This window comes from Sipha flava, unplaced genomic scaffold (assembly GCF_003268045.1).
Source record: "Sipha flava isolate LNK unplaced genomic scaffold, YSA_version1 101_pilon_pilon, whole genome shotgun sequence".
NCBI lineage: Eukaryota > Metazoa > Arthropoda > Insecta > Hemiptera > Aphididae > Sipha > Sipha flava.
In genome coordinates this window covers 159,749-184,175 of record NW_020271715.1, presented here as the reverse complement: position 1 = coordinate 184,175, position 24,427 = coordinate 159,749, and the positions used below count along the sequence as shown (strand labels likewise).

At 29.2% G+C, this 24,427-nt stretch overlaps 3 protein-coding genes across 3 annotated transcripts; all 3 read left to right on the top strand.

The window, feature by feature from the left end:
* Positions 1-1,360: 1,360 nt before the first annotated feature.
* On the top strand, positions 1,361-4,597 carry LOC112680271 (aspartate aminotransferase, mitochondrial). The gene is made up of 2 exons (XM_025550310.1): positions 1,361-1,448; positions 3,155-4,597. Exon 2 carries the CDS (start codon positions 3,235-3,237, stop codon positions 4,513-4,515), a length of 1,281 nt encoding a protein of 426 aa, XP_025406095.1. The 5' UTR covers positions 1,361-1,448; positions 3,155-3,234; the 3' UTR covers positions 4,516-4,597.
* Positions 1,367-22,517, top strand: LOC112680286 (putative peptidyl-tRNA hydrolase PTRHD1). The gene is made up of 3 exons (XM_025550330.1): positions 1,367-1,448; positions 19,513-19,705; positions 22,118-22,517. The coding sequence occupies exons 2-3, from the start codon at positions 19,520-19,522 to the stop codon at positions 22,289-22,291; spliced, it is 360 nt and encodes a 119-aa protein (XP_025406115.1). The 5' UTR covers positions 1,367-1,448; positions 19,513-19,519; the 3' UTR covers positions 22,292-22,517.
* LOC112680279 (TWiK family of potassium channels protein 7) lies at positions 14,797-19,170 on the top strand. The gene is made up of 2 exons (XM_025550318.1): positions 14,797-15,465; positions 18,619-19,170. Exons 1-2 carry the CDS (start codon positions 14,905-14,907, stop codon positions 19,105-19,107), a joined length of 1,050 nt encoding a protein of 349 aa, XP_025406103.1. The 5' UTR covers positions 14,797-14,904; the 3' UTR covers positions 19,108-19,170.
* Positions 22,518-24,427: the final 1,910 nt, after the last annotated feature.

Genomic DNA, 24,427 nt, shown 5'->3' with positions numbered 1-24,427 from the left:
CTTAAAAATCAGGTAAAACCATGTCGGACGTCGGTATTTAAAATGTTTAAAAAATTAGAAGTAAGAAAAACTTCGTACAAATCGACATGCACTAGGAATTATGGCAGTAACTCACTTTACTAGCTCCCCTTTTTTTCATTTCTAGATCCGCCCCTGTCAGTATGTGTATATTTATATGTACGGTAACTTATGTAATACATGTGCACGAGGTAAGTTATTGTTTATTACCCATTTCAAACATAATTCTCATCTCTTGTCTAAAAATATTTTTTTATCTCTTACCATTAAAATCTACTGCGTAACAAATCAGAACATGCTGCTGTCCGATTGGCTATACTCGATAAACTCGATCTCAGCTTATCACAACCACAGATATATATATATTTGTGTTCACAACATGTTCACAGTAAGTTTACCATCCATGGCATGAACATCATAGAGTATTTTAGAGGCGATTACATTATCATTAACGTGTCTTGGAAGAAGGGCCAGTCCAGTCCGGATAGGTGGGATACTAAGTTTCCCGGTTGGCCACTTGTTTGAATGGTATTGCAGTAAAAACTGTTTAAAATCAAATAAATGGCATTTTAATTTTTATTAATAATATTAAGTGTTCAAATAAATTCTGAAAATAATATACAATTATTTTATATGAAAATATACATTTTTTTAGGGTTGTTTTTATACCTTTGGTTTATCGAATTGGGCCGTCCCCCCCATCAGATTCATCACCATTGGTCACGGTGATCAGTTTATTGCAGAAGAAAAAACAGCAATCCGTTTGAGGATTCTGAAGAGTTTACTAAGTAATAAGGGGTCTGAAATTCCACTTAGGTCACGCGTTTAGGTAGTCAAATATTTTATACGCTTATACGCTTATATATAATTCTGGTAATTTTAACCGTATGACCGTATATTTGAATGTCTGTTACAGCTACTGCTTATCTAGGTACTTAAATCACAGAATAGATTTGTATAGAATATTGAATAGAATCTTTAATATATTCTGTGCTTATATTTTTCTTGAAATTACAATGTTCTATAATACGTATTTATGAGATAATGTAAAAGAACCTTCCCCCCTCCCCCCGAAAAAATTAAAAAATCGTCAATGCACTTTTTAGAAAAAAGTAATTTTTTTGATCATCATGTACGGAAAATATTTCAAGTTCAAGCGCTGCCTGACACAGTTCAGTGTGGCACATTAATGCGCACGCTTTTTGTTAGGTTATGTACGAAAACATGTTATCATTCGCCAATTCAGATAACACACACTAGCTGTAGAACTTATTGACGTTTGGTTTTGTTTGTTTAAATATAATTGTTTATCCATATCGTTTTTGATTTATTAATTGCTATTAATTTCTAATAAAAAAAATTGATTTTAAGAACTACCATTTACGACATTTACGTTCCATAGACGCTAACCACACGGTCAAAACAATTGCGTAAGTTCAACTTAAAGTCACTTCCGTTAGTTTTCTTCTTATTACCTGATTATTTTTATAATTCTTCTTTAACAGCAATTTTTTCCTACTATATGAAAACAATTTTAAATATTTTAAAGATCAATTATCGTAAAAAATCTATACGTAATTAGTTGCGGGAACTATACTTTAAATACTTTTCGCTTATTTCAACTGAATTATAGTACATGATAGTATATCCATTATGTATTATTTTTTGAAATACGTGAAGAAAGCGAGTGATTAGTATTTTCCAAATACTAATATTTTTACCTTTAATGAAAGTTTACTGTTAAATTCAATGTCATAATTCATGTTTAGGCAGTTGGTTTGATACATATGATACCTATATATGAGAAATACAACAATAATATTGAGTAATATTTCAACTAATTACTTTTTAGTTTTCTGCAATTATAGTTATTAATTATTCTATTATTTATTTATAGATATCCTTATTCAATTTAGTGTACAATATTTGATAAATATACCTATTTTTAAAATAATTAATTGAATGTACTGGGTATTTAGTTGTTGATATTTTATATATGAATACCAACAATTTATACATTTAGTTGCATGTAAAATTTAATAACAATAGTGTGTTTAGTTATTTAATGTTCGTAATTGCAATGATATAATCGTTACATACTATAAGTCTAAAAATTATTATCTGTATAATCTGTATAATAATTTGAAAATATGTTTTTTAAATAGATATCAAATATAATCCAAAAATTGTCCATAGTTTATTATTAATAATACAAATATTATTTTATATCATATTTTATTCTTACACAAATATGTATCTTATAATATATTTAAATTTAGCTTTTGGATAATAATTATTAATTTTACAATCCAGCAATATGAATTTATATAAATTATTTATTTAAGTACCATATTTTAGTTTTGGTTTTATGATTTGCTATTTCTTTTCATGTTAATGTTATCATTACACTTACATAAATTTCATAAAAATTTTAAATTTTTGATTAGTATTAAATTAATTTTATTAATAGCAACAAAAGTTAAAATTAAAAAGTAAGACATAGCTTGATATAGTTGTAGTATAGTTGGTGGAGTAATTTTTATATTGAGCATTGAAGTACTCAAAGGTTCAAAATATTAATTATTGTTTTAAATTTAAATTTAATCTCATTTAAAAGTTAAAACTAAAAGTTGTATTTGAATTGTTAAGGTTACAACTTGTACTTCAATTTCAATAACATAATATTTACCATATTTATATACCCTATAGAATATATTACTTAAAATTGTCACCTAACCTATCACTTAGACCATACAATTAGACATACTACCTAAATATAATCTTTTTGGTAAAGTTTCTTTAAAATATCATTTTATCAGATTATATTTATTTTCCCCTTTTGTCTTTTGTAATATCTTATGTAACATGTTTAATATTTCATGCTTCTACAATTTTGAATCTCTAGTTGTAAGTTTATTTGGCCATTATAATTGACTATTTCTTAGTTTCATGCATGTTTAATATCTTAATTTAATTAAATTAATTTTCTCAAATAACATATTCAAAAAGTATTGATAAAATAATTAAAATAAAATAATTTTACCACTGGTCCAATATAAATAAAGTGTTTAATTTCACGTTTTAACTGTTAACTACACCATTCAGTGATTTTTTTTGTGTTTTGTGAATTTTATAGGTTCTTATCGTGATTCTATTATATCAACTACACAACTACTATATTTATCTATCATCTGAATATCTTTCAAAATTAAAATCATGTCAATGTCAAAGTATCATCCATTTTCTTCATTCCTGTGTACACAACAGAAAAATTCTATGATACGGATGATTTCAACATGGTGGTCTAATGTACAGCAAGGACCTCCAGATGCCATACTTGGTGTAACAGAAGCTTTCAAACGTGATAAAAATCCAAATAAAATTAATTTGGGAGTTGGTGCTTACAGAGATGACAATGGTAAACCTTATGTTTTACCTAGTGTAATAGAAGCAGAAAATCAACTGAGAAATAAATATTTGGATAAAGAATATGCTCCAATAAGTGGCATTTCTGATTTCTGTAATTCAGCTATATCATTAGCATTATCTAATGAATCACCTATTATTAAAGATAAATGCTATGCTTCTATTCAATCTATATCTGGAACAGGTGCTTTAAGAATTGGTGCTGAATTCCTGCAAAGATATGCGCCATTGAAAACAATTTGGGTACCTATTCCTACCTGGGGTAATCATAATCAGATATTTAAGTTTTCTGGATTGGAAGTAAAAACTTACAGATATTATGATCCAAAAACTTGTGGACTTGATTTTGCTGGAATGGTTGAAGATTTATCTTCAGCTCCTTCTGGATCAGTAATTTTACTACATGCTTGTGCTCATAATCCAACAGGTGTTGATCCAAAACCAGAACAATGGAAAGAATTATCGGCATTGTTTAAAAATAAAAATTTATTTCCATTTTTTGATATGGCATATCAGGGATTTGCTTCTGGAAATGTTGATCGTGATGCAAGTGCTGTTCGTTCATTTTTATCTGATGGCCACCAGATTGCTTTAGCTCAGTCATTTGCCAAAAATATGGGCTTATACGGAGAACGAATAGGATTATTTACCTTGACAACCTTAGATAAAGATGAAGCAGATCGTATAATGTCACAATTAAAAATAATTATACGTGGAATGTACTCAAATCCACCAATAAATGGAGCTAGGATTGTGTCTGAAATATTATCTCAACCTAAACTTAATAATCAGTGGTTAGTTGAAGTAAAAGGTATGGCAGATAGAATAATATCAATCAGAAACCAATTAAAAAACCTTTTAGCCAAAGAAGGCTCTACACAAAATTGGGAGCATATAACTAACCAAATTGGTATGTTTTGTTACACTGGACTCAGCAAAGATCAGGTTAAGTCATTAATTGAAGAGCATAGTGTATACTTAACAAATGATGGCCGTATATCAATGGCGGGCGTTACCACCAAAAATGTTGGTTACTTGGCTAGTGCAATACATAAAGTTACAAGTGCTTGATAGAGTACACTAAAGAAAATAATTAGACACTTATAATGTAATAAAATGGTGTTACTTAATAATAAATAAAAAAATAAAATTATTATTATTATTATTATTATTATTATTATTATTATCAGTCATTTTGTAATCCTAATTTTTTTTATTTCTGTATAACCTCATTTCATATTTTTAAGATTGTTTCATTTTTCCTACTTCTATATTTACATTTTACATTTTTTTAGTTTAAAATTTGAAAAAATATTATACATCCAATAATTTTTATTGTATTAAGTTAACACAATATAAAAATAAAAATTAAATTATTTATTATTTTAGAACGGTTTTTTTTTATGGGAGGTGCTAAATGTTTGGAAACTAAATTGATTGAAACTTTAAAAGTATGGAATATAAAATTAAAGAATGCCAAGGTTTATGAAAATATTTTTTTGGAAATTAAAAATATAATTGAATGGAAAAAAGATTTGTTAGAAAATAATTGATAGGAAAATAAATTATTGGAAACCTAAAAGTCAATGAAAATGATCATTGTACTTTAAATTGAAGGGCGTATATATGGGCAATTGGGCATTTTCGCTCCCCCATTGCTGTTTTTTTCTATATAACAGAATAATATGTAATCAACGGTAAATTATTTTTAAGTTTATATGGAAGAAAAATTAGTGCCCCCCATGATCACAACTCAGATACGCCCTTGCTTAGATCCCTTATGCCTACCTTAAGCAGTAGCGGATCTACACACGGGGTAACTAGAGTACTTTGATAGAGTTTATCAAGGCACTCTAGGGGCAACCATATGAAAATGCCTTTAACATGTCGAATGCGTATAATGCACCTGCATCCACACAACCACCTCCAAGATCCTAGAGAGGTCTCTCCTCAATGTGAACTATTTCCACCCCCAAGGGTGTATGGAGGTCGACCTCAATTGAGAGGTCCATATAACCATATAGGACATAAGGACCTCGAGTTTAGAGACTATAGTTGGCTGGCGTAGGGAGCGACTTGTCAGTTGTCATACTTTAACACAATAATAATTGTATATAGACTTGAAATTAAATTAAAATTTATTAACTTTATTACATAGTCTTTTGTTCAATTTGAAAAAAAAAAAATCAATCTGATAAAAAATTTAATTCTAGTATTTTTAGTTTTCTAATATATTGGATTTCCGCACTTTTAGCATTCCATATTTTATCCATCCACAATTTTAGGTTTCTACGGTATTAGCTTTCCCTGTCTTTAGCGTTCTTGAATTTTAAGATTCATCCATTAATATTTTTTAACCAATTATTTTCCATAAGATTAGTAATCCAATTTTTATTTTTTCTTACTTTTATTTACTATGAAATTATTTTCAATCAAATATTTTTCCAGTTATTTATTTTCGGAACTTTTTTTTCAGTGAAAATATTTTTCAACACCATATGCTCCCTTTTTTATCATTGTTTTTATTCCATGTTTTGTTGAGTTTACATTGTTTGGTGTATCTTAAAAATGTTCAAAAAACTATTTACTTATCTATATAATCTTCAATTTGTAAGTTTTTGAAAAAAATACCAACTAATTAAATTAGTTTACTTAAATTGAATTATGATTTTTACTTAAAGTTGTATGCTTTTTCTGCTATAAAATTAAAACTAGTTAAATATTAATTTCAAGTTAATTACATTTTGAAACAATTAAGGAACTAGAAAATTTCAGTTTCAAGGCATGAGGTCCATAGCCTTTAAAAATGTAATCAGAATTTGTAATTCTAAAAATACATTGAGCTACTAGAATACTGGAGATATTTCTAGTGAGTTATTTTTTTTTTTTAATTTTTCCAAATGAAAAATAAATGAATAGACTTCTTTTAGTTATTTTAGAACCATATCAAAAAATTAAGATGAGTAATTATTGGGTTAAACATGAGAAAAACAAAATTGAGAACAGTTAAACAATTAATAAATATTTTAGTTAATTTTTAATAAGTATGTCACATCACTCTTACTCTTATATTATTGTAGTTGATTTATAAATACTAAATAGGTATATTGTTTATCTAGAATATTATTGAATATTCTTTGAAAAACATTTTTTTATGCAATGAAAACTTATAGAATTCGAAAAATAATTTTTATTTTATTATCTGCCATTATAATGGATCATGAAGAAGATTGAATATTAAGTTTTTATTGAATTATTTAAATTCTATTATGAGTTATTTAGGCATTTGATAAGAGATTTATAATTTTTATAAATTATTTATTATTATTTTATTATTATTTATTATTATTTTTTATTTTTTGCTATTACATTTTTTATAAAATTAAAATGTATTTATTCAAAAAAACTAAAAATGTTTGATTGATTATAAAGTATTAATGTAATGATTAAATAAAGATCTATGAAAATGGAAATAAAAGGTTAGTTATACATTTATTTTTATTTTTGTCTGTATATTCACATTATAGTAGATAATTATACATTATACATGTGGCATCAGCACCATTTAAGTAGGTATCATAATATATCATTAATATGTAGTATAAATATTTGAATTATACTATGTAATATGAGGTACTTAGTATAAGATAATGATTTTGGTTGTACATATTGTGTGGACTGTGGGTGGTATAGAATTGAGGGTTGAATATAATCAATCCAATTTTAATGATGTTCGATGTGGTTAAATAAAAAAATAAATATTTATTTAGCCTAGTTTTTTCATATTGTCTAAGTCATTGTGTGCAGACAAAAATGACCTATCTGTTTGGGGTCACTTAATATTCAAAGTGTTACTTAAACAAACATATTGATGAACTATAACTTCGATAATGAATTACAGTTAATAAATCAAGCTAAATTAATATTTAAAAATAGTATATAGATATTTTTTCAGTACATATTATATTTTTATACTTTCATTATTCTCGATTTTTTAGCATCTTCTTAATCTTTTTAAGACTGAATTTTTGTTTGAGTATGTATTTAGTATTTAATGGAAAGAAAGGAAAATGTGATTACTATTTTTTAATTTTAAGTTTAATAAGAGAGTAAATAATATTTTTTAAATTGAGCATTCATAGTTTTGTACTATTAAATATTGATTAAAATTAGATTAAAAATTAATGTACTACAAAGTTAAATTATAAGTACAACAAATTGGTTGATTTTTGTGGCTATATATACAAAATAAGAAATGCTAAAAATGGTTTTGTTTTAATTTGTATAAAAATAAACCGATAATAAATTAAATAAATTCTTAAATAAATTAAATCAATTACTAAAATATTTTTTTTTTCGTTAATTTACTTTCGGATTTTTTGACTTTTGGCGTCGTTGAGTACTTAATATTTACTTGTCCAATACATAACATTCAACATTTCATAGTTGCGGTTATTTTAAGCATATTTTTTTAAACATATTATGTGAGGTGGATTTTAGAAAAGCTGAATAATTAAGGAAAAGATTTAATAAATATTAAAATAATTTATTAAAACCCTACGAGACTTACCCTTAAATTGCTATTGTTAAAATATCATCATATATCAAATATATATATAATTACTAGTACATATATTAATATTAGTAAATATATGAGTATTAATTATTAAAGCTCATACAGATCACATGACTCAAAAAGTAAGAAATATGTTGTTTTATTTCTTAGACCATTCAAGAAGATGCCTTATTGTCCTATTGCTCTTAATAAGTAAAATTAGGCGTGTTGCAATATTTTAAATTATACCTTCTTGATTTTTAAAATGTACCAGACACATTTTCTTACATTTGCTAATTGTTATTAAAAATGATAATAATTTATTAAAATCATACTCGTATAAGATTTTAAAATTTTAAAACGCATGTAGGCATAGAAGAGTAATAATTTTTTTTAAAAAAATTGTGGGATGCAATAAATTGTGAAAAATAATTGTAAGTTAAAATTATTTAAGTTAAGTAATATAGCATAAATCAATCTTTTTTATATTTCATATTAGTCAAAATAAATAAGTAGATATCATTATTCATAATTTCCTTTTAGTTTCAATAGTAAAATTGAATTATGTTCTGAATGTATTGATTCTAAGATGCCTACCGCATGACACGCATATTTTAATATTTAATTTTCATGTACCACATTTCCCGTTTCTAATTATACAGCTGATCACAATATAACCACGTCCTTTAAATATGGGCTTTATAATATTTCTAATGAAAATAATTTTTTTCGAATAACACTATTGTATAAGTGTGTAGGTGTTTTGATTTATTACACAGATTAAAATTTATGAAACGTCAGGTCCATGTTTCAACTTCTATTATACAAAGTCATCTGCTACGTCATTATAATATAATGTAGAGCAATAAGTATAACAATAATTTAACAACGATGTTTTGAAAAAATTTAATAGCATCTTCAATCTATAATCATAAAAGGAAAAGAATGTAGCAGAACATTTTTGTGTTTTAGTTTTTCTTCGTCATGTTATTTGAAGCGTATCACTTAATTTGAAAAACAAACGTATGGAGTTAAATGCAATCAAATTTTTGCAATTTATAAAATTATTTTTAATTTTTGATTCTTTTGTGTATTGATAAAGCGTTAAATTACCGTTAATTTGTGATATGTATTTATTTCATATTATATAATTTATTTTAATTATACCGATTATCGAAAAGAATAAATTAGAAAAATGATGTACAAATATAATAGTTATGTGTTTATATGTTTTATGTTATGTTTTTATGTTTTATTTTGTTATGTGTTAATGTTCTTTCCATTGTATTGGTACGGTTACTATATTTTATATATACTTACACTAATTTCTCAGGTTCTCTTTGCACTTATGAATCAATCCTTATTCCATGATGAAGTATATCCAATCTTCACTTTAATGGATAATAATATATTTTATTACTTAAATTGAAATCCATTAATTATAAGACTATGTTTAGAGATAATAATAATGATTTGAATTATTTTCGTAAGTGCAGTATATCATTAACTTATTTATTACTTCGTTGTTTGTTCGCTAGTTCTAAAAGCATATATGTAATATTTATTGTTTCTACCAATTTTACCGGTAAACAACCATTTTTATTGAATAGGTTATATGTTATATAGTTATATTGAGATTATTTGATTTATTAAAAATATAAAAGCTTTTATAAATATGTTTACGGCTTTAAGCGTTTCATAAATTAGTTTTATTAGTACATTACATTTTTAATTTTAGATTTCAATAATATTTCCAGTTGAGTTTTTCTGTGACATATTTTAGTTGTAGATTTACGTTTTAAATTGTAGCAATTGATCTGATAAGTTGCTTTGAATTTCAACTTCAACGTTTTGTACGAAGTACTTATAATTAATAAATTCAAATTAACCACTATCGGATATTCATAATTATATGTATTATTATTAATTAAATGGCACGCTATATATATGCTGATAAGAATATTTTAATTATCATTTATATATAAAATTAATAATCCATGGAAATCAATGTATTTCTAATTGTCAATTGTACAACTAGCTTCATTTATATAAGTATAAATGTTTGATTTTCTTAATCTAATTTGTTTTTTAAATAATAGATAATAAATAATACATACTATACATTTTGGAAAAATTTTACTGGAATATATTAATTCTTATATTAGGGAGAACATGTATGAATTATACATAACTAATTTCTTATATGACATTATGAGATATGATAAGAACCATAGATATACTTAATATGTATTATATTCAGCAATTGTTTGATATATATATATATTCGTTTTATTTTTAAATATTTTAAGTAATTGCCTAAGTTCTTTTGTAGTACTAATTACTACTTTACACAGGTAGCAAAGGTAGCAAAAAAGTTTCTGTTTGTAAAATTTTAGTATGAATATTTTGACCAACGTACAAATTATACGAATCAAAAATAATAAAAAGACATTCGAAATAAAAATTAGCAATTAAAAGCTTGTATTATATTTATATATTTATTATAATTGTTATTATATGTTATTATATTTTTAAGCTTGTAATTTAACCCTGCTATTATAATTATTACGTATTGTAGTAGATACATGTATATATTGTATTATACATATTTCTCAAATAATATAATTTGTATTATTTTGTTAAGTTGCTTGAAAAGTTTACGATATTAGCGATCTGACAGCTGATAAAATTCGTTCTTGGAAAAGCTAAGGGTTAAAAAAAAACCATAGTGCTCTACCAACTGGTAATAATTTTTAAATCGAAAACTCAAATTTGTATACTTTAAAAGTATTTAGTAAGTAGTATAACTGGTAATAAAAAAAAAATGGTCTTATTTTGTTTATGGAATTTTGTGCGAAAATAGTTAATTTTTATATTTTCATAGATGTATAGGTATACTTAAAAATAATTAGTGTTTTAATTTGATAAAAAAAAACGTTTTACTCACATTCACGCGAAATATTTGCATATTTGTTATTATATTTTAATTCGTAGGTACATAGTAGCTGTAAAAGTGTTATATATTTCTAATTTGTATATTTTTAATGCGATGTTAATTTAAAGTTATACTGACTTTATGATGCGTTATGATTTTACTAAATGCAACGCATAACATAATATCCACATTTTTATAATGGTGCGTTTACATTGTTTGGCTCAAAAAAGAAACATCGATCTCGTTAGTAGGTATAGACGTATTACGCTTTACCTAAGAAACATCAACTGTCTGTTAATTTGTCGTCATGTATATCCTTAGTTGATTATATGAAAATATTAATAAAATTATTTATCGCCACGTTGTACAAATATTTTGTTGAAAGAAAATTTTTATTAGTACTCTAACTTGTTAGTCATCAGTTTATCACCTACGCATGGATTTATTTTAACGTACATATATTTATAGTTTATCTACATTTTGATCGAGCTGATGGTAGTTTTTAAATGTTACATGCACTAATGGAAGACAATTTCGTGCGTGTATATTTTCGTGTTTGCTATGGAAACAAGCCCGCAGTTGGACGCGGTCCAGAGTTCCTCCCCACCATCGTTTTTGTACGTGTTGTTTATCCAGTCTGTGAAATGGTCTGAATTTTTCTCTGTCGCGGCCGCAATGATTAATTTATAATTTTCACACTTTTTTTTTTTGTCGATCCGCGAGACAACCCCAGTTGTAAAATTGCTTTTTCTGAAGCATTAATGCTGTTTATTAATCCAAAAACATAATGGGATTCCGTTCGAAAAGAATAGTTAACTTCGAGAAACAAGTAGATCACAGCATAAGTAGGAAGGTAGTCATATAATAATTTTACCATCGAATAACGTCCTTTTTCATTCTCATCGGACTAACAATATATTAAATAGATTTATTTGAATATACACCTGGATACAACTTCAAATATTCATCTAAATAAACTATAATGTGTTTGTAGTTTATGTTAGGTCATTTCGAAATAACTCTTAATTATACTAAAAATATATATCTAAGTACATAGTAACGTATTAGTACATATAATACATATTAAATAAAGTGTATTAAATCATAGAGGTTGGATCAAATGACGATATTTAGATTAGTTTACGTATTTAATGTTATGTCTATACGTGCCAAGGGCAATTTTATACCTTTCAATATCAAATTTTAGGTTTATTATTTTTTACGAAGCAAATCGTTTATAAACTATAATATACGAATCGTTAAATGATAAAAGGGGATATCTATATTTTTATTGAAAATACTTTTTTTTGTATATTCATATAAATAATAGGTTGAGCTATCGTTAAATGTTGAAAAAAGACTTCTGCTGTGAATAGATGATGTAATAGAACGATAACTTTTTCATTTAATGTTAGAAGGGGACTTCTGCGGTAGATCTTCTGCGATTTTTTTTTTCTGTAAAATTTGAAAACTGTCGGAAGTCCTCTTTAAACATTTAGCGATTCATATGTATTATCAATACTAGTTGTTAAGCCCATTTTAGGGCTTAAAAAAATCTATGTGCACATCGCATTAGGTTTTCTTTATAGTTTATTATAAGTTATATGGTATACCTTTAAGATAAGATCAACATGATCACGCTAGATATGTATTTATTTTATACATATTTTACTGAAATTTCTCGTTTTATAGTTGGAATACGGATCAAAGTAACTTACCTATTATGAAAAAAACTGAGCTATATGAGAACAAGATCTTGGGCCTATTTTCAATATGACTATTTTTAAAGGTACTTTATAAAATATAGGTATAAGGAGCTATAGCTATTATTATATTAATGTCCTCTAATTTTGAATTGTATAAACAAACGCACTGTTTATAAAATATGTATAAATCAACTTTAATGAGAGAAATCCGCGTTATAGATTCTACTTAACAGTGCCATAAGTTCTGTCCCTCATTTAAATGTGTATATATAATTCACAAAATAAGTAAATATAAAAAAAATCTGATGCTGTTTATTAATTATCAACATAATAACTACAAAATATTAATATTATTAAAATTGTTCATATTTTGCCTTTACAAACTTCAAACGATTTGACCACACGTTTATTACAGCACGATACCCGTACTAACGGTATTGAGGCCGCTGCTTTTATTAAAACAAGTTTTAATGATTCAATATTTCGATAGTGTTTAGAGCAGTTCTTTTTTTCTAAAATACTCCATAGCCGGAAGTTCAAAATATTGAGGTCTAGACTTTCTGAGAGTCAATCCTGAGAAGCAATGAATTCTGGTAAATTTTTCTAACGTTTTTTTGTTGGTTAAAAAAACATATTTGAATGAGAGACAGAACTTACAGCACTACTAGGTACAAGTGCAATGTACGTATAACTTTACACACGTACACACACACACGCATATACATTTATATATAATGGATAAACGCGTATTGTTACTGAAAACATTCGTATCGTTGAATGGTATACTTAACATATGTACCTTACGTACAATATATAAAGTTTTCGGTAAACTTTTCAGGCTGATACAATTTATGGCATTATACAACGATATTTAGGGTAGGTTATAAAGTTATTGAATCCTAGTGTTTGCTGTGTATAAAACATGTGTGATCGTCAATGAAAATATGACTTGATTCCGTAACTATATTGGACACGCTATCACATGTCTATTATGTTAGCTATTACACATCCCTCGAGGTTTTTCGTCACTTTTTACGCTTTTTATATGTACATATTCCACTTGCACGTCGTGTATTGCCCACTGCGCGTGATGCAGTATCAACGAAAAAATACCTTTTAACCACAAATGTTTTTGTTAATATCGAGGATTATCCTTAAGAGTTGTATTAAGAGGGGAAAACCATTAAGCCGGGCGTAAAGAAAATCTAGTTATAATCGGTATATAACAAAAAAAAATGTCAACATTTGTCTCATCATAACTAACGTTGAAATTGACCAATTATTATGGTTTGTCGTTGAATTCCGTGATTTCTTAATCACAATGGTAAAGTTTACATGGCGAGTAATGTATGCTGTAGTGGGTAGAAGACAAAGCTCCTCACCCTTTTTGTAATTATAGCCTTTTGGGCTCGAGCCTTATGCGATAATGTTTACGTTCATGAAACCGGATCGCTCTGTAACGCAATTTTCAAAACAATAATAGTAATGTCTAGCGATCTCAGCGAACGTATTAATTATATTCAAGATCTACAATTGTGTATATATTTTTTATGTAGGTAGTACAAATAGTGAAGTGTGTATGTAATGTTTTTCTAAGTCATGAAACATTATTGAAAAATATGATTTGCGTCTTGCCGGTTAGAATATTTACTCTATGCTTTAAATAAGTGAAACACATGTATAAAATATTCGAGGAATTAAATAAAAATACATTATTATCTATTGGATTCACCAAAATGAGTAGTAGTATAGTAGAGTAGTCTGTAGTGTAAAAATATTGTAAAATTTATTCGGACACTTCATTAAGGCTGACCGTCATCCTTATTTGTGTACGAACGGTTATTTAAAACGTACATATTTAACTAGAATTTTTAGTTGAACTAGTGCGTGTAAAATACGAACAATTAATGATTGTAGGCCTCCTCTATTCGTGTCCTTCCAGCGATGAGTTTTCTCGTTGTACGTATAATTAGGGAAACGTGTGCCGGGTGTCGCGATGGCGCGTGCGATATTATTATTGTACCCGCCGTGTCGATAGTACGCACGGCGGGTACCATTATCGCGTACCACGCGCGCCGCACGCATTTTCAGCGGTGGCGGCGACGGCGCTTTCTATTTCTGTACGCGGCGTTCCGCCGTACGCAACGCGCACGACAATATTACAACATCCTTGGCACGCGCACGTACGACCTACGGCTGCGGCTGGTGCTGCTGCGGCCGCGGTGGCGTAACGCACGGCGACCGCGGTCAGTCGGCGGCGCGCAATGGTGCCGGTGGTGGGCGACAAGAGCAGCACCGGGTCGTCGTCGGCGGCCGCGGCCGCGGTATACACGGACAACCCCAAGGAGCGGCTAAAGGAGTGTTGCCGCAAGCTGGTGGCTTTCATGTGCACGCAGGTGGGCGTCGGCGGCCTGGTGGTCGGCTACGCGGTGGTCGGTGCGTTCTGCTTCATACAGATCGAGGGCCAGGCAGGCGACGCGCAGCAGCACGCGGTCGAGATGCTCCGGCACAACTGCACCGCGGACGTGTGGAACGTGACGGCCACCGTCAACGTTCTGGACGAGCCCAGGTGGCGCAGCCAGGTCAAGGACGCGTTGCTGCGGTTTGAGAAGAAGCTCGCCCTGATCGTCAAGAAGGGATACGACGGAAAGACCACCGAAGAGACGTGGTCCTTCTCCGCCGCGCTCATGTTCTCTTTGTCCATATTCACCATGAACGGTTACGGCAACGTGGTGCCCAAGACCATGCTGGGAAAGGCTGCCACCGTCGTGTACGCCGTGTTTGGCATACCCCTGTACGTCCTCTACTTCCGTAACATGGGAAAGGTACGCCGTCTTGGTGGTATATTATACATCATACTGTAATATTTACGAATGGGCACCCATAGGAGGTATGGTTACGGGAGTAAAACAAATTGTATAATACATATTTCATATCCTGTTTTATTGTTAATAACAATTTTTATTAAATTGCAAGTATTCATTATTTTTTCAGTGAGGCAAGTCCCCCATCTTTCCTTTTCTAATGGGTGCCCATTTATACACATTTGAGGTTAACTTTTTATTTTGTACTTCACTCGACTGACGAGAGTTTATTTTGTGGCGTTTGTTCAGACTGCAGTACATATTACGTTTCTTCATTATACATTCGTTTTATGAATTATATTTTTAACTAATATTGTAATTTCAATCTTCAACACGAGTTGATTTTTAATCCAAACAAACGTCTGTTTAATAGACGTATAAAGTTTAAAACGATGCAAGCGTACTTAAATCATCTTGTATTTATTTAGGGTAATGCCTCATGTTCTAGGCATTTACTATACGGCCCCTATTTACGAATAAATGTCATAATAGCCCTTGGTGTAATATTTGTCATGTTGTCCTGATTAATACAGGTTAGAAATTAAAAAGGAAGTTTTAAAAAGTTATAAGAAAATGAAATTAGTTATACGATACAAATGTATATAATAGTTTTCAGTACATGCATTTGTCGATACAGAGTTCAGGGATAGGACTACTTAAAGTAAATAGAGGGTCATTTATAGAACTTTAAAATTGGGGGTCAGTGTAAAGACAGTAAAAAAAAAAAAAGAAAAAAAATTATTAAAATTTGACGGTTAGCATTAATTTAATTTAATTTTTGTGGTTGAACCCATACAATAAAATACAAAATATAAAAAAAGTATTTAATACCTATAGCCTATACTCCTATACCTAATATAAATACCTATAGCTGCGTTACCTATGCTGATATGGATATATATTATATTAAGAATTTATTAATTAAGCTTTAGTTCAATACTAGAATAATAATAATAATAATAATTAGATAAGAATATTATATCTACATTTTACAATTAACGTAATAAAACGAAATACCGATAAACGCTAAAATGTTATGAAGTTATTTGAAAATGAAGTACGGGCCAGATAAAAAAGTATGCGAGCCATGCTATACCATAGTCGAATGAACAAAATTGATTATAATCTGTAATTTGTTTGTAATGAAGTGAGATTTTTATTTTAATTTCGATGAAGTACATGCGTTAAGTAAAAATTTTCTCAATGATTAAAAGTACTCCAATGAAGAAATTAACAGAAAATAGTATTTAGTAGGCACTTAGAATAATTAAAAAGCATTCTGAATACTACCCGAGTCTGGATTAATTTGTAAGAGGAGTGTTCTTCAGAATACGAGTAAAAAAAATATGCTTGCTTGTAAAATGATAATAAAAAAGATAGCAGGTATATAGAATAATAAGATTGTATGGTTTCAAACGAATTAATAGACAGCGGTAGTCTTAAAATTTGACATACAACTGTTCTTTTAGTTTTTGTTATGCATTTTTAACTACGAGTTTCATAATACTAACCCACGGAAATTATAAACAATTAGTGATAATGAATTATGCCGTTTTACAAAATGTCTGTCAATATGCCGGAAAAAAAGGATATAATTTAATTTAAAACGATCGATCAAATTGTTTATACTTATATTACAATTTTATTTTTGTGCACTCGTTTTGTAATAAGATACATTATTTCAGACCCGAGTACATGCAACTTCGTAATGAATGGTTCTATATAAGTTTCATTAAGTTAATAATTAACTTAACTTTAATTTTTTGTATGCAAATTTATGGAAAATATTGCATTGAAATTTAAAATGTTTAACTAAAATATTTTGTTGAAAATTTAATTATCGTTGAAATTTCTGAGAGGAAAAGTTTAAAACTGTCACAACTTAACAAATCTATCACATTTTTTAATGTTTGTGTGCACACACATCAAGGTTTCAGCTGATTTTAACAAACACTGAATTATTAATGTTGTCTATCGAAATTTGGCTAGCGTGACTATTTTATATAATATCAACATACAGTCCACAGAATGGTGTTTTTATTTTATTTTTTAATTTGTAAAATGAATTATTTTGACGATAAAAGTTAAAATCATTAAACAAACATCAATGAACTATTACTTAAATGCGTATACCGTAATCATGTATGTTTTTAGTTTTATCAGTGTACCTTTTTGGAGTGATGGATTGTAGTTTGTTATTTGATTGTTCGCATTTTTTCTAATAAATAAAATATTACTAGTTTTAATTTTAACAATTTTTTTTTTCTTTTGGTTCTTCAAACGCATATTTTTTTCAAGGCTTACAGCGAAATTTAGAAGATCCAAATAAGATATTAGTTTATTATGTTTTTTATATTTTAAGTTTGCCGTCGTCACTATTAACTAACGTACAGTGTTTATAAAGAGTCATTCACCACAATCCTAAAATGGTTATCGTTGCCAACGTAGCTAATTTTCATGGTTTTTTATTATACGCGTAGAATATACATATAAATAACATGTATATTATTTTTATAGCGGAAGGTTTTGAAGCGCCATAAATTATTGTTCAAGCTTTTATCGTATTCGATGACTGTCTTCGTGCCTGTGGTAGACCATGAATTTTTAAAATTATTGGGAATTTAATGTGCTCAAACATTGTTGAGTGTAACAAATTACCGTTTTCGCTCCTCCACTTCCAAAAACGATTTTTTTCTACAAACAAATAAGTATGAATAAAGTCTATCACTAGCACGTTTTGCCGATAACATGTTATCAATCAATCTTGATTATTGCACATCAATTATTATTTTCGGTGATTGTTAGATTTACTTTTGTTTTCGTTTCCATCCCAGTTGCCAAGTAACCAAACCGAATGAACGACGACGGAAATAATTACATTATCATTGACCTTTTATCGTGACACTGTAAGTTGCATAGGGGACGATGAGATATTTCAGAAACAGAAAGGTGGATGGTGAATAAACCAAAAATACATCACAATATAGACGCCCCTCCCCCCTGATCGGAAAACTTAATAATCGCGACTGTTAAGCAAAGTTTATTTATTTTATTAATTTAGTTGATTGTATACCCGTTTTGGTTATTGTATTATTTTTAATATTTCCTTAATAGGTGTTGGCTCAGACTTTTCGATGGCTTTACACATGGGTGTACCAATGCAGCATGGAAGACAAGGTTGGCGGCGGAGATTTGTACAACCAGCAGCTTCCGCAGAAGTCGAGAGTGATCGTACCGTCCACGGCTTGCCTGTGGGTGTTGGTAGCATATGTGGCTGCCGGCACGGTGACATTCGTCACCCTTGAAGACTGGTCTTACATGGACTGCATGTTTTTTTGCGTCACCAGCCTATGCAAGATTGGCATAGAGAATTTTGGGCCGGTGGGCACTGCCAAAGAATCCGGAGTCATTCACCCGATGAATTTGATCATCAAGTTTGTTTATTTGTTGTTGGGCATGGGTATCATAGCCATGTGCTTTGACTTGATGCGGGAAGACGTTCAGGTCCGGGTAAGGAATTTGAAAATGGACATCGGACTGTGTTTCGAGGACATACGACTCAGAGCCGTAGCCGTGTACAGACGCCGAAACTCTTTCGATTGATATATTATTTATTATTATTATTTTTTATTATTATTATTTTTATTCTTAAAACTAGTAATTTTTTTTTTTTTTTTGCTATCTAATGTATTGAATTAATGTATTATACATATTTTATTCTATTATATACAATGTTTATTATTTTTGTATGGTGTAAATCACATTATTTATTTTCAACAGATAAATCTAACAGATAGGTAAATTCCTACGCGTGAATCCTTTCACATATCAATCATTATCATCGTCGCTATAAGTATCAGTGTATCACTATAATTCTGTCGACCTTTTTTTTTTTTTTTATAAACAAATATTTCACACGCGATATGATGCGTGGACGTGTTTGTACGTGATCTCGACCGTGCCGAGCGTTAACTGTATTTAATTGATTGTTTGGTTTTGATTCAATAGGTTAACGATGAGTAACGTCGTTCAGTATGTACTGGTGCGCGGCGATCTGACTAGAGTCCTGAAATGGCCGACTGGCGCCGTTATAGCCCAAGCGTGTCACGCGTGTGTCGCCGCCGTACACACTTATTACTCGGACCCGGACACACAGGCGTATCTGAAAGACCTCGGGAACATGCACAAAGTCGTATTAGAAGTAAGTCTCAATCACGAAGACGCGCGTTACGTGTACGGACAGAGTTCAACACGTGTTGGGACTAGCATCAATACATTTTAACCGCCGCAATAATAATTATTATTATTGCTCGTCGCGTTGCCGGCGTTCTCCAAACGCGGCGTAAATCGAAACCGATCGACCTATAATATAGAGTAGCGAGTTTTGTAGATGTTTCAGCTTCCCGTTTTCGATCGAAGGGGTTATTGTTTTACATCTATTGCAATTAATTGATGATGATGAAACGATGACGTTTAATTTAGTTTTGTGGTTTTTAATTGATACCGATATGACGATATCAAACATGTACATCATGCACATGTGTTATACACATATGTACACGATTTATGTTGAAATCGATCTACAAACGTTATAAGATATTTTTTTTGTTAGAACTCAGTTTTGATGCTCCCGCACCATAATGAAATAGCGAGATACCGATGTTTCTTTGCGGTTGTTGGGTGTGATGTTTTTTCTAAAAATAAGTATGTGTATGGTGTGTTTGATTGAGTTTAACTGAATAATGCATATATTTTTGGTAACATATCGAGATCACATATTATTCGGAACACTATATACTTCGGGATACTCTATGCCTAGGGATACTATATTTGTCGAGATACTATATTCTTCTGGATACCATATACTTCGGGATACTATATACCTCGGGATATTCTATGCCTCGGGATACTATATTTGTCGAGATACCATATTCTTCGGAATACTATATACATCGGGATATTAAAATTTGTTGAGATGCCATATTTTTCATGATACTATTGATAATATACGATTCTTTTTTAATTTGTATCAAAAAAATTGTATAAATATTATCATGTGTTAACTCATATGACTTATTATTATTATTATAAGATATAATACTTTTCTCAATTAAACTTACATTATAAGAGTTTTTAATTATATATTATAATAACTCAACAATTAATGTTATCAGTATCATATAAATAATGTATTGGTAGTATACTGTGTATACAATGTAATGAAATACTTTTTTTGTTGATGGAAATAAAGGATATGATAGTGACGTTAAAAATTGACATTATAAAGGGAAGTTATTAAATAATACAAATTAACGAGTACATTGCAATTGAAATTGAATGAAAGTTTTTGTGTTGAATACTTTGAATATTTATAGAAAAACCATTCAGTAAGGTTATTTACTGGTATTAAGTCGGAATTGGAGACATTGGGGTTTCAGGAAACTCAAATTATTTTCTGATGAACCGTTCTGTGGTCGTAAAAGTTTTTGGAACCGCTGCTATAGAGAGAAGAGTGAAACATAATAAGAACATACAAAGTGTGGATTATATTGCATTAGTCATTAGAGCAGCTTGGAAAAACTAGCGGTTAAATGATTAATTTCAGTTTTGAAGGGTGAGAAAGAAGTAAATATAATAGAACTTATAAAATAATTTATTGTTTACTATTTTATTATAATAAACGATATAAATTTTAACATACAACCTATATTTTTAATTTTGATTTTCATCTATTAAAACCTTTAAATTAAATATTTTAGCTAATTTGTGTCTAATAATAAATTAAGCTTTAAAACTAATATTCTTTTCTTAAGTCAACAGTTTTTTATCCTTTTTTTTTTTAAGTTTAATTAATAATAATTATTTGGGTCTTTATTTTTTGTGTTTATATTTAAATTTAAATTACTTTGAACATTCTTGCATATAGATTATTCACTGAGGTTTTTTCTACTAAATTCATTTCCTTGATTTATTATTCTTTCATATATTTACTAACAATGAATCTCGGGTCTATTTATTTTAGAAATATTTTATTTTGATAACATAGCGATCCACTTTTCCGATACCATATTGTTTTTCAGCTGTGTAGATCAGACATGAATTTTTTTTTGTGTTCTCGTGTTTAATCCTATTTAATTCTAAATTGAATTTTATTTTGTTTTTCCACTCCGGAGAAAATATCCGTTTTGATTTCGGTTTTGCGTTTTTCTCATACGCTTTTCTCGGTATTAGTGTCATAAAAATTGTGCCATTGATTTTATGCATTCCCCCTAGTGCTGTCTTATTATATAACGTAGAGATGTTGCAAATATTTAGGAAATATATATATATATATATATATATATATATTATTTTATTTGATAAGTTAGATTATACTTTTTAACGTCCAAATTTATAATATTCGTCAATTATTTCGTTTAATTTTTGTGTTCCGTCAAACGATTTAAACAGTGTAAATTGATCTTATTCTCAAATTATTTAGTCAATTAATTTTAATAAATATTATGGCTACTACAGAAATCATTATTATTATAATCACCAATATCCTTATCATCATCATAATAATTATTATTGTTGCTGTCATTATTAATATTTTGTTTGTGTCACATGATAGGTACCTGACGAGTCGACATTGTTAAGCGTAGCCGAGGCTATGACATCTGATGGTGTGCATCACGTTGTGTGGAAAGAACAGCCCGAGGACGTGGCCACGTGTCTGGCGCTTAAACCTTGTGCCAAGGGTGCAGTAAGCAAGTACGTGAGGAAGTTCAAGTTGTACAGTGCGTGATTTCAGTGACGGCGGCGGCGGCGGCGGCGGATACGTGGGTGTGCAGGAAGAGCCCACTCTACGATGATGACAACCACGGTAATAACATGGTAAGCCCGTGGGGATCAACGGCCACCACCAATTGACATCAATCATTTAATTGGCCGCCGTGGAATTCAATAATAATAATAATAATAATAAACGACAATGGTCACCTTAAATACACGTACAATCGTTTTGATTACAATTGTATTTTATTTTCCGATCCGAACTACGAGTATTTATCTTTCCCTCTCCTCTCTCTCCTCGCGTTCTTACACATACGCGCTTATTGTTCAACATGGTTCCAGTTGAATTTTCAATCGGAAACGGCGACGACGACGTGCACCGACGTACGTAACGGTGTGAGTCGTCGCGCCGTTGTAATATTATTACGTCTAAATCTCCTTCGGACTGTTGTGTGTAATTTATGACATTGCTGTGGGATTACAGAGGAAATAATGAAGGTCTAGAGGCGAGAGCATCCGGTTAAATTGTATTTATTATTAGGTATTATTATTATTTCAGTTTTTTTTTAATAGGCTCATTCAGAACTACAGTCTTTATGGAAATATAGTACGAGTATAGACACTACGCAGTGGTCGAGAAGTACACGCACGCACGCTCGTAACAGTAGTAATGCGTATTTCGTGCACTGTAATATACACGGTAAACGGGGCCGCGGCGGGCGAGTGTGCTTTTTGGACGCTGGAAGTATTTTAGGCGATAAAACGGCATATGGATATGGATAACTTTGGCCGGGTAGGGGAAAGAAAAAAAAGAACGATTTAACAACGTTCTACATCAAGCACAACACGTATATAAATTACAGGCGTTCGTAGGGTTTTGTCAAATTACACTCTGGCTGGTGTGCGCGCACAGCTTATGGGAAATATAGTTTACGAGTTTAAAAGTACGCGGTAGCAGCAGTTGGCGATACTACGATAGTGTGTGCATTGCGTAACTGATGTACGTATAGTAGCAATAAAAACTACAGCGTCCGTTCCTCCCTGAAACTATATATTATTTCAGGAGATTTCGAATTTCTACACATTGTTTCACAGCTCTGCAGATATTGAATCGAATTCGTTGTTGACTAATTATTAAAATCCTCTCGAGAGTAACTGATAAGTTTTAAAGGGGGTTTCTTCCCGGTAAAACTTATTGTATTCATTTCATATATGCGGAATGTATAACTAAAATAGAGTTTGTTACGCTTCCAAAAATATTTTTAAATATGAATTGTGTTATTTATATTTTACAATATTATTTATTGTTATTATCATTTTTAAAAACTTAAATTGTGTATATGTTCACAAAAAAAAAAAAAAATAAATAAGTAAATAAAGAAACAATAATATCATGAAAAGTTTTCAACGGATATTCATTTATTTTTTAATAGATTATTAATTTTTAATTTCGGAATATTTAAAAAAAAGTAATTGAGAAACTTTCAATTTTTAAAGAATAAAATTTACATGAAAATATATAATATAAAAATCTTTTTAAAATATGTCTTTAAAAAAACATCCAAAAGTTTTCATTTTTAGAATGTTAAAAATTAATTTTACAGATTTTTATATTTTAGTGATCTCGTAAATAGTTAAAAGTACTGATAACTAAAATCCCAATAAAATAAATATGCATTAAAATTGTCAAGATTCTTTTTATATTTCAAAGATAATTTGAAGAATTTATTTAGCATACAAATAAAAATTTCATATTCATAATAAAAAATTAAGGAAAACGTATTAGTTAATGTGATAACAATCAGGCGCGTACTGGGTCCATTTTCCCTGCTGGGAAACTGGATATAATTAGGGCCCACTTAATATATATACCAATAGAAATAAGCCTCATGTAAACCTATCTATAACAATAACCAGGTTGTCTACCCATTTCTTACACAAAACTATAAAGTAACCATAAATCTAAATAATTAACCAAATCTACATTTTGATTTAAGTGATCTTGAAAAATTGTAAATTAAATATTAAAAAAAAATTTAAAACGTCATATTTATTATATAATATGAATAGTATGTTCTTAAATTATAGTTCAATACTAGTAAAATAATATATAAATAGTTCAGTAAAATGTTTAAAAACCAATTTTTTT